Source organism: Pleurodeles waltl, chromosome 3_1, assembly GCF_031143425.1.
Source record: "Pleurodeles waltl isolate 20211129_DDA chromosome 3_1, aPleWal1.hap1.20221129, whole genome shotgun sequence".
Taxonomy (NCBI): domain Eukaryota; kingdom Metazoa; phylum Chordata; class Amphibia; order Caudata; family Salamandridae; genus Pleurodeles; species Pleurodeles waltl.
The window spans coordinates 1,449,145,663-1,449,167,400 of record NC_090440.1 but is presented as its reverse complement, the minus strand read 5'-3'; the positions used below and the strand labels follow the sequence as shown (position 1 = coordinate 1,449,167,400).

The 21,738-nt window shown below is 40.2% G+C and overlaps 1 protein-coding gene across 1 annotated transcript in view; it reads right to left on the bottom strand.

Annotated features, from left to right (window-relative positions):
* POU2AF1 (POU class 2 homeobox associating factor 1) overlaps window positions 1–17,722 on the bottom strand; it is a 251,504-nt gene extending 233,782 nt beyond the window's left edge. The window contains exon 1 of the mRNA XM_069225019.1: window positions 17,596–17,722. Within this exon, the coding sequence (XP_069081120.1) occupies window positions 17,596–17,611 (16 nt within the window). The 5' untranslated portion in view covers window positions 17,612–17,722. The remainder of the gene's footprint in view (window positions 1–17,595) is intronic.
* Window positions 17,723–21,738: the final 4,016 nt, after the last annotated feature.

Below are 21,738 nucleotides of genomic sequence, written 5' to 3'. Positions count from 1 at the left end.
TCATCTGAAACTCTCAGAAGTCGGTTCTATTTATCTTGCATCTGTTGTGCAGTGATTAGTACATCACTAAACTCACTGTGAAATGAGAAATGTATTCTAATTACTAGGATTTTGTCTTTATAATTTCTAGAGTGCAGGCTTATTGCGTGTATGTTTGCGGGGTGGGTGAATTTGCCAAATATTGACCATTCTTCATAGTAAATCGCCCATTCCTTGATAGTAAAGTTTTTTGTAAGTAGGTCAAAAAACAAGCTAGTCCTGTAGTTCTCTGAATAGAAAAAACAACCAAAACATATTTTTATAGGATAGTTATATAGCAAAAAGTCTAAATCTTCAAACTAAAAGATCAAAAGTTGTCAACTCCATAGGTCAACCGAAGCGTATTGTGCATTCATTGAGGGCACTAGTGGATAATCTAGGCAAATAGCCCTTAACTACAATCATTTCTGGTAGCCAACATATTAACATTTACCCACATATAAACATTATCATCCTTTACCTAAAATGAGATATACTTTGTTTAATGAACACATTTTTATTGATCAGCAGCAATGGTTCTTTGAAAAGACATTTTACTGCAAAGCCCCAGGGGCATAATTCTTCGGCATGATGGGCCCAAGGACAACAGGAGAGAAGAAAAAATAAAAGTATTGCCTCTATTACAGTCTGATCAGCGGAAGGACAGCGATCACACTGAAACAATCAGTAATTGGTCCATACTCCAGCTGAACGAAGAGAAAATGAAGCCAGCACACACTGGCCAATTAGAAGGCAGCAGATAAGAGTGACAATGAAAGCAACAAATGGTTAGCAATGGGTGGGCTGCAAACTCCCTGTTTTATAGAATATCACAAGTGATAATGAATGCAGTGCATGCACTAGTGCAGATATGACCTAAAAATCGGCTCTGCAGAATGGAAAACTGACCCACACATCCAAAAGCAGCTCACACAACGACCTGTCAGACCAGCACGTTGGGCTCTGCCTTATTGGCCACTCTCACCCTGTAGAGGGCAAACGGTATGCTTGAAGGACATGATCTTCAACTGTTGCCGCTAAGGCATGGGCAAAAGCTCTTTCCAGAAAACACTGGTGACATCTGTACTGGCATGAGCATAGGTGTCTCCCAGCAGGCCTGAGCTGAGAGAGTACACTATGCAGGTTGAAGTACACACTATATCATGGGTTTTAGAAATGTGGTCTCTAGTTGTCAGTATGTATGCACCCTGCCCAAGTAGGGACCACAGCCTTAGTTAGGGTAGGTCACAATGCAACCTAAATTATCCTAGGCACACCCTGAGGTAGCTTGGCACAGATCAGACAGGCTTAACTTTGAAGGGTGGAAACACCACAAACAGTACTCACACCAGTTTAGACAAATAGATAATATTTATCTGAATAAAACAAAAACAAAATGACAAAGGTCCAACATGCGCAGGTCAAGATATCACCTTTTAAAAGGTTTAAGCAAATTTTAATCCATGAGAATCAATGAATGCATCTCTTTAGCTCAAAGCACCTAAGGTACATCAAAAACAAAGACAATGCGGGCCACAGGGAACGTGAGGCACCGGAGAAGCAAAGAAATGTGTTGATTCCTTACTGGACAGGGGAGGTGATGTGTTAATTCTTTCCTCGCAAGTGAGACGATCCATCGGTTCCTTACTGCGCAAGGGATGTGACACATCAATTCTTTCCTCGCAGGAAAAGGGATGCGGGACAAGAAGCCTCAGTTTTTTACAGCGGTGTGGGGTTGATGACAAATTGATGCCCAGGGATGGTGCTTGGAAAGCCCAGACCTGCTGTGATGATGGAACCATGGAGAAACAGGCACTGCGTTGATTCTGCAGGCACTGCATCAATTTGTAAGCCGCAAGAAAGACTCTGTGACGATTCTGCGGGCATTGCGTCAATTTGTCAGTTGTGAGACCGGTGTTGTGCCTCAGCAAGTTGAAGAGTGGAATTTTTCTTTAAGGTGAAGTATTTGATGGCCCTGAGACTTCTTAACAGGAAGCAAACTGACAAATCATTGGAGATCACTGGCAAAGTCCTTCCAGCAGAGTCACGGAGCAGTAGAGCAACAAGCAGAAGAGCAGTCCTTCCCAAAACACAGTCCAGTTGAGTCTTTTGGGCAGCACTGCTGTCCTTCTGCTGACAGAGTCCAGTCGTAGGTTCAGAAGTGTCTGATTTTTAGAGGGTCACAGACCCGTATTATATTTATATATACATTATTGATTTCGAGACCCTTGCCCCACAAGGATTAAATCTAAGTGAGGAATTAGCGGTACACTTGAGAGGAAATTAAATTCACGTCCTAGTTTCTTTTGATACGACCCAAGATGTTTTAATTAATAATTATTTAAATTTTCATATTGCACTGAAGGGATGACTTGGGGTGAGTGATTAATATGTATTTTAATAGGTATTTTGGTAACATGGATAGCACGGTTGTTTTAGGAGTCACCAACTTGTAGACTTATTTCTTTATTTATTCTTGGATTAATCAATATTTATATATTTAGAAATATATTTATTTACATAGTACTATTTATAAATAGCTTGGATATTATATTAGTATTAATTGTTAAGCTGGAACGGCTTAATAATAGAAAAATGTAAAAACAAGATGATTAATAGTGAGTCAAAGAGGTTGGTTTTCTCTAAGCACTGGGAATTGGTTGTATGTAAGTGTAAAAATAACAAGTACTGTTGGTATGAGCAAATGAATTGTGATTTTTTGAGAAGACAGTAACTCTATAGGGGTGGATTGTAAGAACAGGAGAAAGATCTAAAAATTGGAATAAATTTATTATATACAAATCAGTTATTAAAAGTTGATACAGTAGAGAAGATAAATTGAAATGAATAGAATTTATTACTTTAAGAAAAGTTGTATTAAACACTCTGCGTTTTTTTTTACTAATCTGTAGCATTTTGGCATGTGAATAGATACACTTCAAAATGGCTGCCACACTTTCCCTTTTGAGAAACCTGTCTTCAGAATTAGTCCTTTATCTATGTTCTTGGTAATTTTGTGGTTTATATGTCACTAGCATGAATTTGAATAGTATTGTGAGCAAGGCTACGGCCGAAACGCGTCAATAAATGTAATACTGCATGGCCTTGGTGTCCGGTTTCCTTTTTCTGGATGGAGAAATTGTTTTGAGCAAGAATTTTGGGCTCCTGGAACCCGCACCGGACCGCTTATGAATCCGTCTCGGCATCTTGCCAGGATTGTGTTTGTTTGTTTGAAATTTGATGTAGTGCCGAGGCGGCTCTACGCACATGGAATCGGGAAATCCTACCATTTACTCAACAAAGTTAAACCTGGCTGTACTCCTGGATTTGAGATACAGGAGGCGGAATTGCCGCATTGAAACGAATTTCGCCAACTGAGCCCTTTGATGATTCAGCGGTTTCCGCGTTATGGGATATACACGTGGGAACCGACAATAGAAGACCACAGGATTGGAATAGAAGAGGACGGTGGTTCCTCGTTGAAGGAATCCGTCCGTTCTCCTTCAAAAGTGAGTCCGTCATACACGCACGTTTACGGGATCGATTGTAGGAGCGCGGAAAACCAACTAATTAAGACGGCACACGCATTCAAAGAACTCCCCTTCACTTAAGTGAAGTGGGTTGGAAGGAGAATTCTCTGGCAACTGCAAGTACTGCGATACCAAACCCAGAAGGTACAAGGTAGTAAGAACAAACTGGATTACAGTGTTGATCAATACGGGGTTATGAGCAGAGACATTGAATGTTTAATTTACGGGAATAACTATAGTAACATCCACATATATATATATATATGAAAAATAGAATCTGATTTAAGTAATATATTTCCAGTAATATATTCCCTGAGGACCATTTGCTTGTTTTTAGTGATTCCAATGCGCTGTTACAGTTAAGAGTGAGTTAGAAGATATATATCTTGGTACTCACCTTGGTCAGTATTTTACATTATTGTTGGAAGTCTAGTGGCAAAACATGGAGTCTGCTTTGGAGGTACGAAGAAAAGAAAAGTCTAATAAATTGTTTTTCTCTGTTGCTAATAATGAAAGTACAAGCAACAGTGATAATGGCAGTATCAATCTAGGATTGAAATCATAGCTGTTATGTGAAAAGTTGGAAAAATTACATATAAAAGAACTCTCCAAATGGTGGGAAGCAGAATCCCTACAAAGATATTGTGATGTTGAGAGAGTTCCAAGGGGCCTCAGGATTTTCACTATACCAACCTACGATGAACCGGATCCGATTATTTTAGAAGAGTGGGCTAATAACTCGAACTGTTGCTCACTAAACACGATGAAAATTTTGATTAAATATGCCATCAAAGACAGAGAGAAAATCTTGGATGAGATTGAAAAATTAACAGCAGAATTTATAGCTTCAGTATGAAAAGAAGTATATGAAGAATTTACGAAGAAAATTGAGATTAGATTGGCAAAGTTAGAAGAAGAAATCACCATTAAGAAACAATAGAAATTTATACGTGATTTCAAAGACTACAATTCAGGAAGAACTTTGACTTTCCATCGGAAATTTGATCATTTGTACAATGAGGAATCTAACCCATTAAGATAAGTACAAGTGGGACAAAAAGTTGGGATCTCACAGGATACCAGTGAAAGCGATGTTTCGGATAGCAATTTATCAGATGTGTCTGAAACTACACTATCTGCTATCAATCGAGGAGGACATCATACAGACAAGTCTAATTTTTTTAAACAATTTCAAGTACTGCACAAGGGCAGGACAGAGCAACAAGGGTTTCAGCCCTCACAAAAAGGAAGGGGGAGAGGAACGAAAGGAAGAGGGAGAGGAACAGACAGGCAAAAGCGAGAAGTAAGAAAAGAAGAACAGAAGTCGATGGGAATGACAACGAGAGCCAAAAAGACAACATTATGAATGTAGTCAATTTATCCAAAAGGGTGTTAACTGTTATTGAACATAAACTTCTCTCTCGTGGCCTCTCTTTTTGCCCCTCAAGTAATTTTGATTACACGCAGACGAGAATAGATTTATTTAAATTTGTTAGAAAATTAAAATTGAAAAAATGGTTTAACAATTCAATTTGACCAAGTAAGCCTGAAAGTACTTTCAAACCTAGTAACTTATGTATCAGTGATGTTGAAATTTTACATACTTTGGCTGAACTAGATGATGACACATCAGCACATCAAGATTCTTTGATAAATTTTGCTATCTTGGGGGTAGAGGTAGATAGACCATGCCCTGGGCCTTTCAAAGTTAAATCTCGATTTTTACCCACAATCCAGTGTGATTCAATAGAAGTATTTGAAAAGGACGTTATCAAACAATTGAGACAGTTGAAGGGGAAACAAGGTGAAAGTAGGAAGAACAGTTTGAATATAGTAGAATTTCAAGCATTGCAAGAACTGAAAAAGGACAATGACATTGTTATTAGACAATCCGATAAAGGAGGCAATGTCGTTGTCATGGATAAGAACTGGTACATTAAGGAAGGCTTAAGACAGTTGGGGGATTCCAATTGTTACATGAGAGTAAACCACGAGTTGGTAAGACAATCTGACAACTCTTTCAGAGATAAACTACAGAATTGGAGAGAGCAAGGGCTTTTGGAATGGAATGAATATTGTTTTCTCATTTGTGAACATCCCAAAATTCCGGTTCTATATCTATTACCAAAATTGCACAAGGATAAGATTAATCCCCCAGGGAGACTGATTGTGTCTGCGTTAGGATCAATGCTTGAGAACACGTCTAAATATATTGATTTTTTCATTCGCACCTTTGTGGAGGGTTTACCCTCTTATATAAAAGGCACAAACCATTTTCTTAAAATCATAGATGGAATACATTGGGAACAAGAGTTTCTATTAATGACATTAGATGTGGCTAGCCTGTATACATGCATTAAACATGATGTAGGCTTGGCCGCTACTATACACCACATGAGGGCAAGACCAATTTCTTACTTGTTACACACTGAAATGATATTAGATATGATTGATTTCTGTTAAAGAACAACTTCTTTCTATTTGATAACAATGTATACAGACAACTACAGGGGACTGCGATGGGCACTTGCTTTGCCCCCAGCTACACAAACTTGTTCATGGGCTGGTGGGAGGAGCAGATGTCCGTCAGTTTACCTGAATTTGAGAAACATGTAATTTTATGGTGTAGGTACATAGACGATGTATTTATCATTTGGAGAGGTGACATGATCTCAGCGAATAATTTCATATCTAAATTGAACATCAATTGTAATTTGACTTTTAGTGGAACAGTTAGCAACACTTGTATTGAGTTTCTAGATGTTATGATTACTGTTGAGGAAGAAAGACTCACCACAAAGCTATATAGGAAAAAAACAGCAGGGAATAGTCTCCTCAGTGCACAGAGTGCACACCCGGACAGTCTTATACGGAGTATCCCTTAAGGGGAATTGCTTAGAGCAAAACGTATATGTAGTACTGCTTTACATTTTGAAATTGAACAGAAAAATATGTGTCTAAGATTCAAAGAACGAGGGTACAGTGAACATTTGGTTGCTCAAGCAATGGACAAAGTCAGTAGAATCACAAGAGAAAGTCTGCTCTTTGATACCGGTAACAGTAAAATTGTGGAGGAGGAAAGAATAAGATTTATTACTACCTTTTCCAAACAATCGAAGAAAGTTAGATCTATACTAAACAAGAGCTGGCACATTTTACACACAGACTCTGTACTGTCACAATATATACATGAGACACCGCAGATTACCTTTAGAAAAAGTAAGTTTCTGCGAGATAATTTGAGTCATAACATGATTTCATCTAACACTCATGTTGACGATAACAAAAGTACAGGCTTTGTGTGTTGCTTGAATTGTAAAGCATGTAGGAAAAGTGAGAATTCTAATACCCTTAAAATAGGAGATAGAGTTTTCAAGATTAGAGGACTTTTCAATTTTAACACTGATTATTGTGTCTATTGCTTAATTTGCCCTTGTGAGAAGTTGTATATTGGTAGTACAATTCATCGAGCAAAAAAGAGGGTTCTTGAGCATATGAGAGCCATTGGACACAATGATCATAAGTACCCGGTGGCAAGACATTTTCAGATTATGCATAATGGAGATATGAACAAATTGACATTTTTTGTGATTGATCAAGTGAAAAAGGTCCCACGTGGGGGGGACAGAGTTGTAAAACTGAGGATCCTTGAGTCAAAATACATTATTGATTTCGAGACCCTTGCCCCACAAGGATTAAATCTAAGTGAGGAATTAGCGGTACACTTGAGAGGAAATTAAATTCATGTCCTAGTTTCCTTTGATACGACCCAAGATGTTTTAATTAATAATTATTTATATTTTCATATTGCACTGAAGGGATGACTTGGGGTGAGTGATTAATATGTATTTTAATAGGTATTTTGGTAACATGGATAGCACGGTTGTTTTAGGAGTCACCAACTTGTAGACTTATTTATTTATTTATTCTTGGATTAATCAATATTTATATATTTAGAAATATATTTATTTACATAGTACTATATATAAATAGCTTGGATATTATATTAGTATTAATTGTTAAGCTGGAACGGCTTAATAATAGAAAAATTTAAAAACAAGATGATTAATAGTGAGTCATAGAAGTTGGTTTTCTCTAAGCACTGGGAATTGGTTGTATATAAGTGTAAAAATAACAAGTACTATGGGTATGAGCAAATGAATTGTGATTTTTTGAGAAGACAGTAACTCTATAGGGGTGGATTGTAAGAACAGGAGAAAGATCTAAAGATTGGAATAAATTTATTATATACAAATCAGTTATTAAAAGTTGATACAGTAGAGATGATAAATTGAAATGAATAAAATGTATTACTTTAAGAAAAGTTGTATTAAACACTCTGCGTTTTTTTTTACTAATCTGTAGCATTTTGGCATGTGAATAGATACACTTCAAAATGGCTGCCACACTTTCCCTTTTGAGAAACCTGTCTTCAGAATCAGTCCTTTATCTATGTTCTTGGTAATTTTGTGGTTTATATGTCACTAGCATGAATTTGAATAGTATTGTGAGCAAGGCTACGGCCGAAACGCGTCAATAAATGTAGTACTGCATGGCCCTGGTGTCCGGTTTCCTTTTTCTGGATGGAGAAATTGTTTTGAGCAAGAATTTTGGGCTCCTGGAACCCGCACCGGACCGCTTATGAATCCGTCTCGGCATCTTGCCAGGATTGTGTTTGTTTGTTTGAAATATATATATATATATATATCCAAATGTGCCTTTGAAGTAGAGGAGTCTTTAAAGAGTGCTTTTGGAGTGCACCAGTTACCCTTTCAACTCAGTCCTGTCTGTCTGGAGATCTGTGGGAATTTTATCAGTCCTTTGTGTGGGGTCAAGCCACTACCCTTTGAAATTTAAGTAAGGCCCCCTTCACCCTTCCTGCTCAGGAAGACCCATCAGTATGAAGATGAATGCATACACAGCTGATTGCCCTGGGTTTAAGGCTGTCAGTGTGGAAAGTGGAAAGAAATGTCTGCTTTCTGAAAGTGGGATTTCTGAAGGAGCAATGATAAAGCCAACTTCACCAGTAAGCAGGATTTCTGACTACCATTCTAACCATACCAAACATGACAATGCCACTCCTTTCAGATCAGAAAGTACCACTTAAAAGTATATAAGGGAATTTCCAATGCTGGCCTATGAGAGGAGCAGGCTTTCACAGAAGTGAAAACTGACTGTGGGAGTTTTTCACTACCATGACATGTAAAACTTACAAGTAAATGTCCTGTCTTTTACTAACATAGCACCCTGCCTTATGGGCTACCTAGGGCCTACCTTAGGGGTGACTTGTTTATAATAAAAGGAGGCTTTAAGACTTGGCAAGTAGTTTTAAATGCAAAGTCAAAGTGGGTGTGAAACTGCACACACAAGCACTGCATGGCAGGGCTGAGACATGGTTAAGGGGCTACTTACGTGGGTGGCACAATCAGTGTTACAGACCCACTAGTAGCATTTCATTTACAGGCTGTGGCCGCATATAGTGCACTTTACTAGGGACTTATAGGTAAATGGTAAATTAAATATGCCAATTGGGTAGGAGCCAATGTTACCATGATCAGGGGAGTGAGCACTTTAGCACTGATCAGCAGTGGGAAAAGTCCTAAAACCAGCAAAAATGAGATCAGAAAAATGAAGGGAGGCAGGCAATAAGTTGGGGGAAGACAACCCTAAGGGTGTCAGGTCAAGCAAAGAGCAGTGTTCTATGGGGTCTGCTTGCAGGTTTGGGGCATTCCTATCCCTTCAACATTCTTGCAATCAGGGGAGTAGGCTCCACTGGTGCAGGAGGTGCAGTGTCAGCAGGGCACAGAGACTCTGATTATTGGCATATTATTAGCATATTTTACAGACCTAACAGCAGCTAGGGAGTATTTCGTTCTTTGTTCTAAGACCCAACCATGCCACACTGACTATGCCCTACTTGCAATAGGCCAGTACTGCCACAGGGTGAGAAAATATGTATCTGGCGTAGATTTCAGGACTATCTCAGCAAATGACTTTGTGCTGGACTCTTCCCCTGCCATTCCACTTGATATGACATTCCACTTGGTATGCCCTCTTGGGAAACATGTGCAGAGGATGAGTCCACATGGTGCAAACAAGAGGCCAGGCCTGTCTCAAGTGTGCCTTTTCTGTACTACTGACATGATTTTAAATTCATTTTCTTTAGAATTGGCATGTAAACAACTTTCTTGCATGTGTCCATTGGTGAACAAACACAATTTAGAGTGTACCGCAAGTACAGGAAAGTGCTCTTTGCTGCCCAAACTAAGTATAGGACCAGTGTGATGTATGGTTCCATGCCTCACCACACAGCCACACTGTGAAGAGGAACAATCCCACATGCTAGTCACACTGTGAGCTGGAAACCCTTGTACAGAAGGGGCTTCCAGGTCAGGTGTAAATGCTCTACATTTCTGGCTCCAATTAAAACCTTCCCATTACATTGTAGGTGAAACCAGAGTAGTTCCTTATTCCTGTGGTGGAGAGCAGCTCTGTATGTTTAAGCATAGCAGGGGGTCCAAAGTCCCACTCACCACGGCCTCAGCCTCACTACAAAGTCAAGCACACTTCACCCTATACACGCATACGGAGAAAAATATTTTTAAGTAGGCATGTCTGCAGGACTTTACTTGAGGGACTAGCTCTCATTTGTGTACAGCAGTTCAGCACTAGAATAATGCACAGTCATTAATTAAATGGCAGACTATGATGGACCAGGGTTCCCAGGCGTGTTGCCAGAGCAGAGAATAGTGCATAACAATTAAACACAAGCAGGGAGCTGTTGTGGTGCTTTTAACAGAAAACACAGAAGTAAAAACTGTATCCTCAATGTCTGTTGCCGCCCGTGGAGTGTGCATTAAGAGTACTACAGTTAGAGAATGTAACCCTTCATTTCATTCTTGACTTTGAATTTTGATAATCTTATGCATTTTTTGTGGTTGATGTCTCATTATAAACAATTGATTGCATTATACCACTCTAAAAATAAGCTTCAATGTTACATGATCAACGACTTCAGAGATATTGATCTCAATATCATTGACAGTCGTAATAAATTCCAACCAGAAACACACACATACACACCCAGCAATCGATGCTCATTATCCAACTGACTCATGCCACTGGTCTGCACTTTGACACAATTCAGGAAGTCAAGCACTTATGTTTACCTATCGACCATGCTACTTTGTATATCTGCACTTTGACACAATTCAGGAAGTCAAGCATTTGTGTTTACCTATCGACCATGCTACTTTGTATGTCCCGCCGTGTTCAATGGGCTTATATTTGGTTATGAATGCATTAATAAATGAGTGAATAAGCGATGTCGTTACTTTCAGCAGACGCAATGCCACACTTACATTCTCACTGCCTAAAATGATGAGCACACTTTGGAATAGTCACAATATATCTTCCATAGCCTCAAAATTCTTACTTGAATATTTGCATCCTCATTAAGACAGTGGTAGACGTGTTCAACCAAATTGTTGACCACAATCATCCTTCATGCTCTGGTTTGCCACGGGAAGTTGGGCCCAAACCATCAACCCGGTTGTATAAACAGGAGCCAACAACTCACAAGAACACTTTGCAAACAACAAAAGCTATGGCCTTCTTTCCAGTCCCCAATATTTTAGACAACCATTGCTGTGGCTGCAAGCAGGAAAGCGACCTCAAGACAACAAACCACTATCGACGTCCCTGAACAATTGACAATAAAGGAAAGCACAATGAACTCCAGATCAGTCTGCCACTGCATCAACTGCCTTTCAGATCCACAATCACACCATCAATTAAGAAACTCGCAAATATTAACAAATCATTTGAATACAAAATCATAAAGGTAAGACTCCACGTGGATCTAACCAACTCAGGCCTAACCTCCCTCATCCTTCTGCAAGGCAATCAAAGATGCCCTTTTTTTAGACTTAACCCTCTCTGGACTTGATAATATTTAATTGTCCCTTGACACCACCAAAAAGGAGGACTATCAAGATGTCTCAGCTAAGGAAAGATTCCGAACCCTAAATGTATTACTCTTATTACTTAAAACAAGCTACAAAATTCACCTTCATCAATAAATCACATATCAAACTTGAAAAGTCCAACAAGCTTCGACTGATCATGTTCCTTCTGAACTGGTGAAAGCCTTTGAAAGAGCAAACAATTATCATATACACCAAAGACTAGTATTCGTGCAGTCCTACCAGCCTGACAGCAGAGCACACTAGAGCACAGAAACAACCAAAATCCTATTGTAACCTCCTTAATCGAGAAAATGTTGACATCCAGTCTCAGTCGTTCCCTGTTGTTCCACATCTTTGATCAACAACCTCTCTCCCGGCAGAAGTTAAGAAAAATATACATTTCCACTTATTGGAAATGCAATATTTGGTGTTTCTGAATTATTGTTTTGTGCTCACCTTAAATAGAAAGGAGTGATTGTGTTTGATGGCCTAAAAACTCAAAGCACAAGCGTTTCTCCAGGCACCTTGAAATTGGCCTTGAACTCTGCTCTATATCCTGAAATTTTGTAACGGCAATGATAGTAATTTATTAAGGTGGATCAACACGGTTGGAACAGTTTTATCTGCACATAGCATGCAACATAGGATTGTACTTTAGTATGTATACTCACATGGCACGGAACATAGGATTGTGTCTTGCTAAGGAGCTATAGTGTTTTGACCAGACATCTGTGTTGAGAAAAGAGCACTATCTGAACCTAGTTGCCAACACATTCTCATTAAAATGCATAATACACAGCAGATTCTCTAGAAAATCATCTGAAACACTCTTTACCTAAATATCCTGGGGGCATGTTTACTAACATTTCAAGCAATGCAGAGCAGCAAGCAAAGCTTATGTGCTGGGATGCATGAAATGGAGAGAGCAGAAATGTGGCGTACCTACTAAGCACTTCACAACGTATTACAGAAACTTTACTTGCTTCCCTGCATTGCAAGAAATGTTAGTAAATATGCCCCAGGAATTCATAGTCACTGAAACCTATACAGTGCCTAGAGACTTTAGGTGAATAACAAGTGCTATTCTAGCATGAGCACTCATTCATCATATGACACCACCTCAAATATGAGCAAATGGTGTCTCGAAGTTCTCTGATGCATAACATTTCCCATGGTTCCATCTTCTGTGCAACTTTTAGTCTTTCAATGTAATTACTTGCGGCCTCACCTTGAAACAAAGTTTCTGCATATACCAGCTCCCAGATGATACACCACTGTATGTCAAAAGTATCCTCTGTAGATGACACTTATATCTTCAAGTCATGCATTTCTTTTATCAACACCTGGAAGCCCAATACTCACCTTCAATTCACAAAAAATAGTCAACATCCACATATTCCCTCCGCAAACAGTAACCTCATCATCGTTATACCTTCTTACAACAATTGTCACCCATCTTTAGGTACATTGAAAGAGGTATATTCAGCAATAGAATTCACAGGGGGCTCTGTTTTACCTTTCTCAGCCATTACTCAGGTACACCTCACCAAGTGACACCTAGGAACACCCTCACACTAAAATATGATACCACATTAAATACTCCATTGCACCAGAAAAAGACTTCAAAGTGTAACCCATTCACATTGAACAGCAGTAAGCAAGGCAAACCTACTTTTGATGTTACACTATTGCTTCCATAGAAAGTGACATCACACCCAGCGGAAGATGAAGCAGTCAGGGGTGGCTACTCCTATAGGGTGGAGGAGCGTCGCCCCACCCTCCATCAACAGCAGGAATGCAAACCTTTTACAGTAAATGTTACTACAAAAGTGGGCAGGGCCACAGGTGTGACGGGGACGAAGTGCACAGCACTCCCCCTAAATGCGCATGTATGTTTGGCCGGCTGTCTCAGGCTGGCCAAAAATACATGCACAGTAGGGTCTCTCCAACCCAGAACATCGTGCCGGGCTGGAGAGAACCTTGACAGGGTCCTGGGAGCGCACAGGCTGGGTGCTCCCAGCCAACCCTGATGTTGCTTTGTGCAGGATTGGCCTCAGGGCAGGCTTGCAGCCTGTGCCTGTGCCTGCAGCGACGATAGAGCGAAGATGATGGAGCAGCACGGCGCAGCACAAAAAGATACTTTTTATTTTTATTTTATTTTCTTTTATTTTTTTGGCCCCCTCCACCCTCCCTGCCATGCGCTGCCCTGCCGCTTTTCCCTCCCGCAGTTAATTGTGATTCAAAAAAATCAAATTACCTACTTCAGCTAAGAAAGCTCAGAAGAGTTTTGCAAGTTGATGCAAAGCTGTGCACATTTCTAGAAGCCTTTGTCTACTGTCTGAGAGCAATACACATCTTACCACAGGGGAGCCATCTGTAATCAGGTGATAGTTGGGCACTGGCAGAAAGGCCTTTTGGTTTTAGGCATAAAGGAGGCACATTTCCAAAAGTGTATTTTGCTTATTAGTAATATAAAAATCGGACTTTACTAATAAGTTGGATTTTGTATTGTCATTAAAGCAAAGTCTTTGAATCATTTTTCTAGCTGTGTACGTGTGGAACAGCAAGCCTTGCTACAGTGAAAAATGACTTTATGGATTTTTCACTGCCAGAACATGAAAAACATTCATTCCAGATGTCCTACTTTTAAATACCATGCACCCTGTCTTAATGGCAATAAGGACTATGGTAGGGGTCACTTAAGTATTTTAAAAAGGACGATTTAAGCCTGCAAAAAGGGCAATGTTAACAGGTTGAAATATTAATTTAAAACCTGATTAGCCAGGCTGCAGACATGCTTTACAGCTCTACTGCATTGGGAGGCGCATTGACCGCTGCAGCCCATAGATAGCATTTAATTTACCAGCACTGTGTACAGGTATTAACATATACTAGAGACTTACAAGTAAATTAAACTTGGCAATTACATTTATGGCAATTTTACCATGTTAAAAAAGGAGAGTCTCAGCATGTTACCACTGATTGGCAGGGGTAATGGTATTGAGTACCATGGCAAACAAAATGGGTTCAGCAACAGAAGGAAAATCTAGGGGAAATACCTGACAAGAATCCATTACTCTCCTGCCATAAGATGCCCTGGTAACAGTGTTTTCCGTAAACCACTGACTTTAAAATGACAATGACTTTACAATGCTAGATTTTCTAATTTGTCTATAGGAGTATTGTTAAAAACATAAACTGTAAATACCTAATTTAAGGGTATGTTGTGTAGGTAGCAGGAAATAAAGACATGTCAAATGTGGCACCCTTTCTGACCCTCCTCCTCTGTGCTGTCCTCTAGCACTCCAGTGTTTTACACATTTACATTCCTGTCCTAAAGGCTACACATAAGAGGAGTTACCAGTGGTGTAAAAGACCTTGAGGGCCCCCGCAAAGTACATAGGGGGCCTGACACTGTCAGGAGCTCTCAGGCCAGGAACCTGCCTCCTTTGCACAGTGTACTGGGCTGAGGTGGCCCCCTGAAGCTCAGTGCCCCCTGCCGCACTGCAGGGGCTGTGGGGGCTGTTGTTACACCAGAGGGAATTACTATTACCTGTATTATTAGCACTGCACTATGCTTTGTCCATGTGAATGGGAAAAGCTTAATCTGCTGCCAAAGGGTGTTGAGCCCGTTATGTCTGCATTAAGGAAAATAATCACTGCTGCAATTCAACAGTAGATAACATTGTGATGAATGACTCTTGTAGAGTGCCATTAACGTGAATAATTGAATTATAAAACCAGTAATTTATTATTGTGATGTAGCGACAGTGGTTGGCAAAACTTGTTACACACTACTGCTATGTCATAAAGTAATCCCAGACTGTTCGGGCAAGCCTCTCTGAGATACTGTCACTGCAGTGATGGCTTTCTACTATGATTCAGGGCAGGGGGGCACAGCTTTCGGAAAGGATGCTGTGGCATTTGACACAGAATGGTATGTTGGGTGGCTTGAGACCGTTAATTTTTTTCTATTACATTTGGAGCAGGGAGCAGAAACCATGTTATGTAGGACTTCACATTACTCCTTTGCTCTTTTGTAGCAGTTAAAAGCAGGGACAGGTTATTCTGTAGACCACATATGTGGATACAAAGTGGTTAATGGGGGTGTCTTTATTATCAGATTCTGAGTGACATCATTGAAAACTGGAGCTTTGCCCTTGCTATCTAATGTCACTCAGAAACCCATGGTGAAAAACATACCCATTATTCACTTTTACTCATCTATAAATCCATTTGTGTTTTTCACATGCTTGAGAAGATGTGCCTGTTATGTTGATGTCAAAGAGGGGCCACCCTAGAAAAAGGTGAGAATTTGAGGGGTCAAAGCAGTGACTTCTGAACCTAGGGCAGCCTTGCCTGAGCTCAGTTCACCCATGTATAAAGCCTGCTCTGTTTAACAATGTCATTCTTCATTCTCATACGGCTGAAAAAGATAGCTTAAATTTACAGAAAATATGCTCTCATTTTAGCTTCTGCAGCACCTTACATAACCTATAAGGGAAAATCATGAGAAAATGGTCCTCTCTCAAACATGATTCATGAAATTCCAGCAGGGTAAAATCCCCACAGAACACCCCACAATTTCTAGAATTAGCCTTGTACCATCAACAAATGATTTATATTGTAACTAAAAGTTGTTATCATCCATTATACATTCACCTTTTTGTGACCCTCAAAACCTGTCTTTCACTACAGTGCATTTCAATGGGGTGCTATCATGTATGTTGGTTGCAAAATGGCTGCCATCACTTTCTAGTTGAAGTGCTCACAGCTATTCAGCTCTTACCATGAGATCTGTGCTTAGGCTCCACCCAGATATACAAATTTATCTTCCCTTTTATATCGCAGAAACTACTGAAATAATTTCCACCAAATAACAAAAAGTACCATCTGTGGAACAAAATCTAGCTTTCTGCCAAATATGCTGTAATTCCATCCAGGGGTCGTTGTCCCCAAAACTCCTTTAAGAATTAACATGGAAAAGGCACTTTTTTTTTACCCCCCCTTTTTCTCAACCCCCACTTGACAGATCACCCCGAAACTTTCCATGCACAACAAGAATCACAAGCAAATTAAAAAAAAAAAAAACAATTGTCAACATTCATAAAATGATGCCAAAGATATAGGCAAGTCCAAAAATGCTTTTCGTATGGAAACATGGTCCTAACTATAACTACCTACTGGTGACTGCAACTGTTCTTTTTGTGAAAAATTGTACTTCAGATATTACATTGATATTATTAATTATGTTATCAAAGATGTCATCGGTGCTGTAATTTGTGGGGTAATTAGTAGTGCCTGGCAAGGGTGTGAGTTATTGCTACCTTAGGGCACAAGTTATAGTTACTTGAGATAGCTCTAACTATAACAGATACATTTCTACAGTCTTGTAAGTTTAAAATGTGAGCCTAACTATAACATCCCTGTAACCTTTGTTTTTTCTAAGTGAATTTCAATGGTGTTTTTATTTCTATTTCCTAATTATAATGCCCCTGTAACCTTTGGTTTTATCAGTAAATGTCTTTTTTTTTTTTTTTTAGGTAAAGTACTTTTATTTAATAGAAGTCAATTCAACCATCGCTGTGCACGACCTGCGGCAAGGCCCTGCAGCCAAACCCCTATAATCAACCAACCCCATGTTGAAAACACACACACACATATATATTTATATATATATATATATATATATATATATCTATATATATATATATATATATATATATATTTACTTACTTTTTAGGAAAGCAAGTGTAAGAATAGAGATATACCATCCCTTGCAGACCACCATTCCCAGCCATTCACTGCGTCCCATATTGTAACTGGCCTAAATGGTATGCATCTGGAAGGTTTCTTTGGACCTCCTCAGCGACGCAACCTTTTAATTTGTAGACTGCATTCCAAAATGACAGTCAGGCCTGCAAAGAGTCAGTATGTAGTGTGCTCCCTCATTGCGACCTACATCAGGCCCTTAGTGATTCCAAGATATGCAAAAAGCAAATAAGACTTCTTTATATTTTCAAGTTCTATTATTCCTAAAGTGTGAAGAATTAAAGTATAGAGGAGATGACGCAACTTACTTTTCTGCCAGTGCATGTTCTGTGGCTCGCCACTGTCTTTTCTTTTTGAAGGAGACAGCTTGTCTTTTCACCACTTCGCGTTGGGAAATACTGCAATGCCTCCTTTCCACGCTACGCGACAACTGGCTCGGTGGATTCAACTTTCTGCATTTTTAGAAGCCCCAGGTTCCCACTGTGTTGGATGATGTCACCAGATCCTGCAACCACGAACATCACATGTGTTTCCTTGACTGTGCGCTGTTTTCTGCACGCCGCGTGCAGAAGCTGGCTGCTCATAATTGCAATTCGCAGATATTCAAGACTTCAGCTCAGAATTAAAGAATAGCTATGATATAATGCAATGAATCTTTAGTTTGGAAACGGATGCTCAAAGAAATCACAAACCGTGCTGTTTTTCATATGTTCTAGTAAAGATGCGTGTTTTTTTTTCGGACCCTTGATTACCCAAGGCCACCATATATGATGCCAAGAGGAAGCACCTGTGTCTTCTTTAGGCTCCATCGATCAACTGTGCAGTGTTCTCTGTTCGGGTATTCTCAGTTTTACCCTAACAGAGCATAACTATTTGTTGTTTGATTAGTAGAAGAATGACTTGGACATTGAACATTATGCCATTAAGTACAAATGTAAGAAGGTTTTGGTTACATTTCAGGGGGGAAGAGCAAGATCTTAGACAAATGGAAATCTTACACATACACATACTTTCAATATGTCGCCCCCTCCTAAAGAGATACACCCCCATTTCATGAGGTGCAGACATATTGGCTAACACACTTCAAATATTTCGCAATAATATTAACTGTGTGAAATTTGCATTGTACTGATAACGCTAGGTAAAAACAAATATCACCACAGACACACACATTCATTCAGAAGCCCCAACAACAGATACCACATGTGACTTTTGTGATGTGCGTGCACTCTGTAGCTCATTTTGAATAGTTTGAGAATAGCGTTGTCAATTCTCTGCATCGATATCTCATGGACTCATAAAATGGCAGTGTTCAATGATCAATAAAGGCAAATTGTACATCAAAACGGCTAATGGGGTCATGAAAAACACAAATTCCATTTGTCATGCAGCAAAATGAACACGTATTTGCATGAGCGCATCAAGAGTGGCACAAGTTTGTACTGTGAGAATGTACATAGCAGAAGATGTAGACAACCTATTTACTGCTGTGCCTTGGATATGCCAATGACACCTACACCATAACAAAATATTGTTAGACCAGTCGGACTTAGGGAGATCTTCCCCCAAATGTTTGCCTTCCTCCTCAATTTTTGCTGACCTTGTTTTTGCTGGCCTTACGACTCTGTGCACTTTACTGCTACTATACAGTGGAAAAGAGCAGATGCCCATTCCTTAAAACATGTTAACATTGGATTATTCCCCATTGGCATATTCAATTTAAGTATAAATCCCCTGTAAAGTGGTACTGCATTTGCTAGGGCCTTTAAATTAAATACTACAAGTGGGCCTGGAGAACTTATCGTGTCAACCAGTTACATATCCCTTTAAACATATCTCAGGCCTGCCATTGCAGGCTCTTTGTGCAGTTTCAAACTGCCCTTTCAACCTGGTAAAATAATCCTTTTTCCAGGCCTAAACCCTCCATTCTAAATACAAAAACATCATCCCTAGGGTAGGCCCTGGATCACCCAGAGAGCAGGGTGAAGAGTATTTAAAAAGTAGGACATGTAATTGTAATTGTAAATTTTACATGTCGTGATATTCCCAACTGTCACCTATATCCAGTCATTGCAATTCCAAAGATACCAAACGTTAACTGATTACCTGTTATCATTTGGAAATTATAGCTTAATAAATCAAATACAGTAGCTCCAAGGTCATCTTATGGGAGAGGTAGGTAAAGAAGTGTACTGAGTTGGTGGGGGTCAGAGGTCCAGTACTTATACCCAGGTTGGCATTTGAAGTGGGGCATGCTTTGAAGTGCACAGAGGTCCTGCTGTTCCTTCCCTGGCTCCAGAATCAATGCAGGGGGCTATGCAGCCTTTTTTGTGGGGACAGGGCACAGCTTATTCAGGTGAAAGTGAGGCCAAGGCTAGCTCCTCACACCCTCACGGCCAGCTCCCCCCATCCTGTCAGGATGGCCCATCAAGTCACAGTGAAGCTCCCTTTGTGTGAGGTTGTCTAAGGCGATAGACAAAGCCAAGCTGCCACCCACCCAAGACAAGTGATCAGAGACAGGCACCAGGCACCAAATGGCTAAATTAATAAAATCCCAACTTTCTAAAAGTGAAATCTTTTGAATTATAATTTAAAATCTAACTTCACCATAAGCTGTGATTTTAAATTGTGATTTCAGAGACCCCAAACTTGAAAAGTTTATCTCTTCCAGATTGCGAATTACACTTAAAAAATGTAATAAGGTAATCCAGATGTTAACCTATGGGAGAGATAGGCCCTATTGTAGTGAAAAACAAATGTAAGAGTTGTTCAATACCATTACACGTAAAACTTAAAATGACATGTCTTGGTAGTGACAAATGCACTATACCCAGCCCTCCTGGCTGTCCAGGGCCTACCTCGGGGCTGATATGTGTATGAAAAAGGAAGGTTCGGGCCTGGCAAGGATTTATTTTGCCAAGTCGAAGTGCTAGTGTAAAACTGCACACATAGGCTGCAATGGCAGACCAGCGACATGTTTAAAGGGCAACCGAAGAAGGTGGCACAATAAGTGCTTCAGATCCAATTTTAGCATTTGCTTTACAGGCCTTAGGTACAGGTAGTACCAATTTACTAGGAACTTTTCGGTACATTTGTATGCCAGTTGGGTTAATTCAATGTCACTATGTTTCAAGGAGTAAGCACATGTACATTATCACTGGTTAGCAGAGTTTAAATGCACAGAGTCCTAAGGACAGCAAAAATGAGACCAGCAAAAATGGAGGAGGACCACCCCAAGACTGACAGATCTAACATGTGTCTCCCCATCTGATAGTGGGGAGAACTTCCCATCCCCTTGGGAGTTCTCATTACTAAGGAGAAAGAACCTGGATAGACATTCCGGCCTGACATGGTCTGACCCCAGGGGGTGTTATACTGTAAAGTCAATTCACTGTAGGGATTTTTTTTCTAACTCAACAGTTTGGGATTATCACCCCTCATTTGCATGAACTACCTGAGGGGTTTGTGGTCTGTCTGATGTAAGACCCAAACAGTAATGGTCTCTGCTTCTTCAGTGCCCAGACCCAAAAAAGGCCTATTTTTCATTCACACTGTACCTCTGTTCCTGGAGAAATAACTGCCGCTAATGAAGCTACCAGTTGATGTATGCTCTCCTCATTTAACTGTGCTAATACAGCCCTTATGCCATGCTCTGAAGAGTCTCTCAGCATAATAAACTCCACAGAGAAGTCAGGAGCCTTGTGTACCATTGCTGTACACATGGCTAAACTAAGGATGTCAAAGGCTGTCTGGCAAGTCTCTGTCGAGATCACCTTTCTTGGCTGCTTCACAGAAGCCAAATGTGTTAAGGGGCAACAATGATGCCAAATACCTTAACAAACCACCTTTGGTTGGTACTGTGAGGCGCAGTAAAGCCCTTGCCTCTGATTGTGTTTTAGGGGGTTGCCAGACCAGGATTGTTTCAGTCCTGGCCTGGAGGGGCTGCACCTTGCCCCCGTCCACCATGTGGCCCAGATATACCAGAGAACCCTTTCTGTCCGGCACTTACTGGCTTTGACCGTCAGGTCCTCCTGCTGCAGGGCCTAAATCACATTCTTGGGGTGGCACAGGTGTTCCTCCCAGCTGAACAGAAAGCCCTCTCTTCCTGCTATGACTCTGTTGACCAAATTTAGTAGGCATTCTTTAAGCCAAAAGGCATCATCCTAACTGGATGTGGCCCTCCAGGGTACATAATGCAGACCTCTATTTTGCCCCTTCAGTCAGAGCAATCTGTCAGTATCCTGATGTGAGATCAATGGTACTGAGGAACTTGGCTGTGCCTGCCATGTCTATGAGCTCATGAGCTTGAAGGATGGGGTGTCCATCAGTCTTACTGATGGAATTGAGTCCTCAGAAGTGCACACAGAACCTGAGTTCTGGAGGGGTGCACGGTGGGGAAGCCTTGGGTACCAGTACCACAGGGCTGGATCAGGGACTATTGGAGGGCTCAA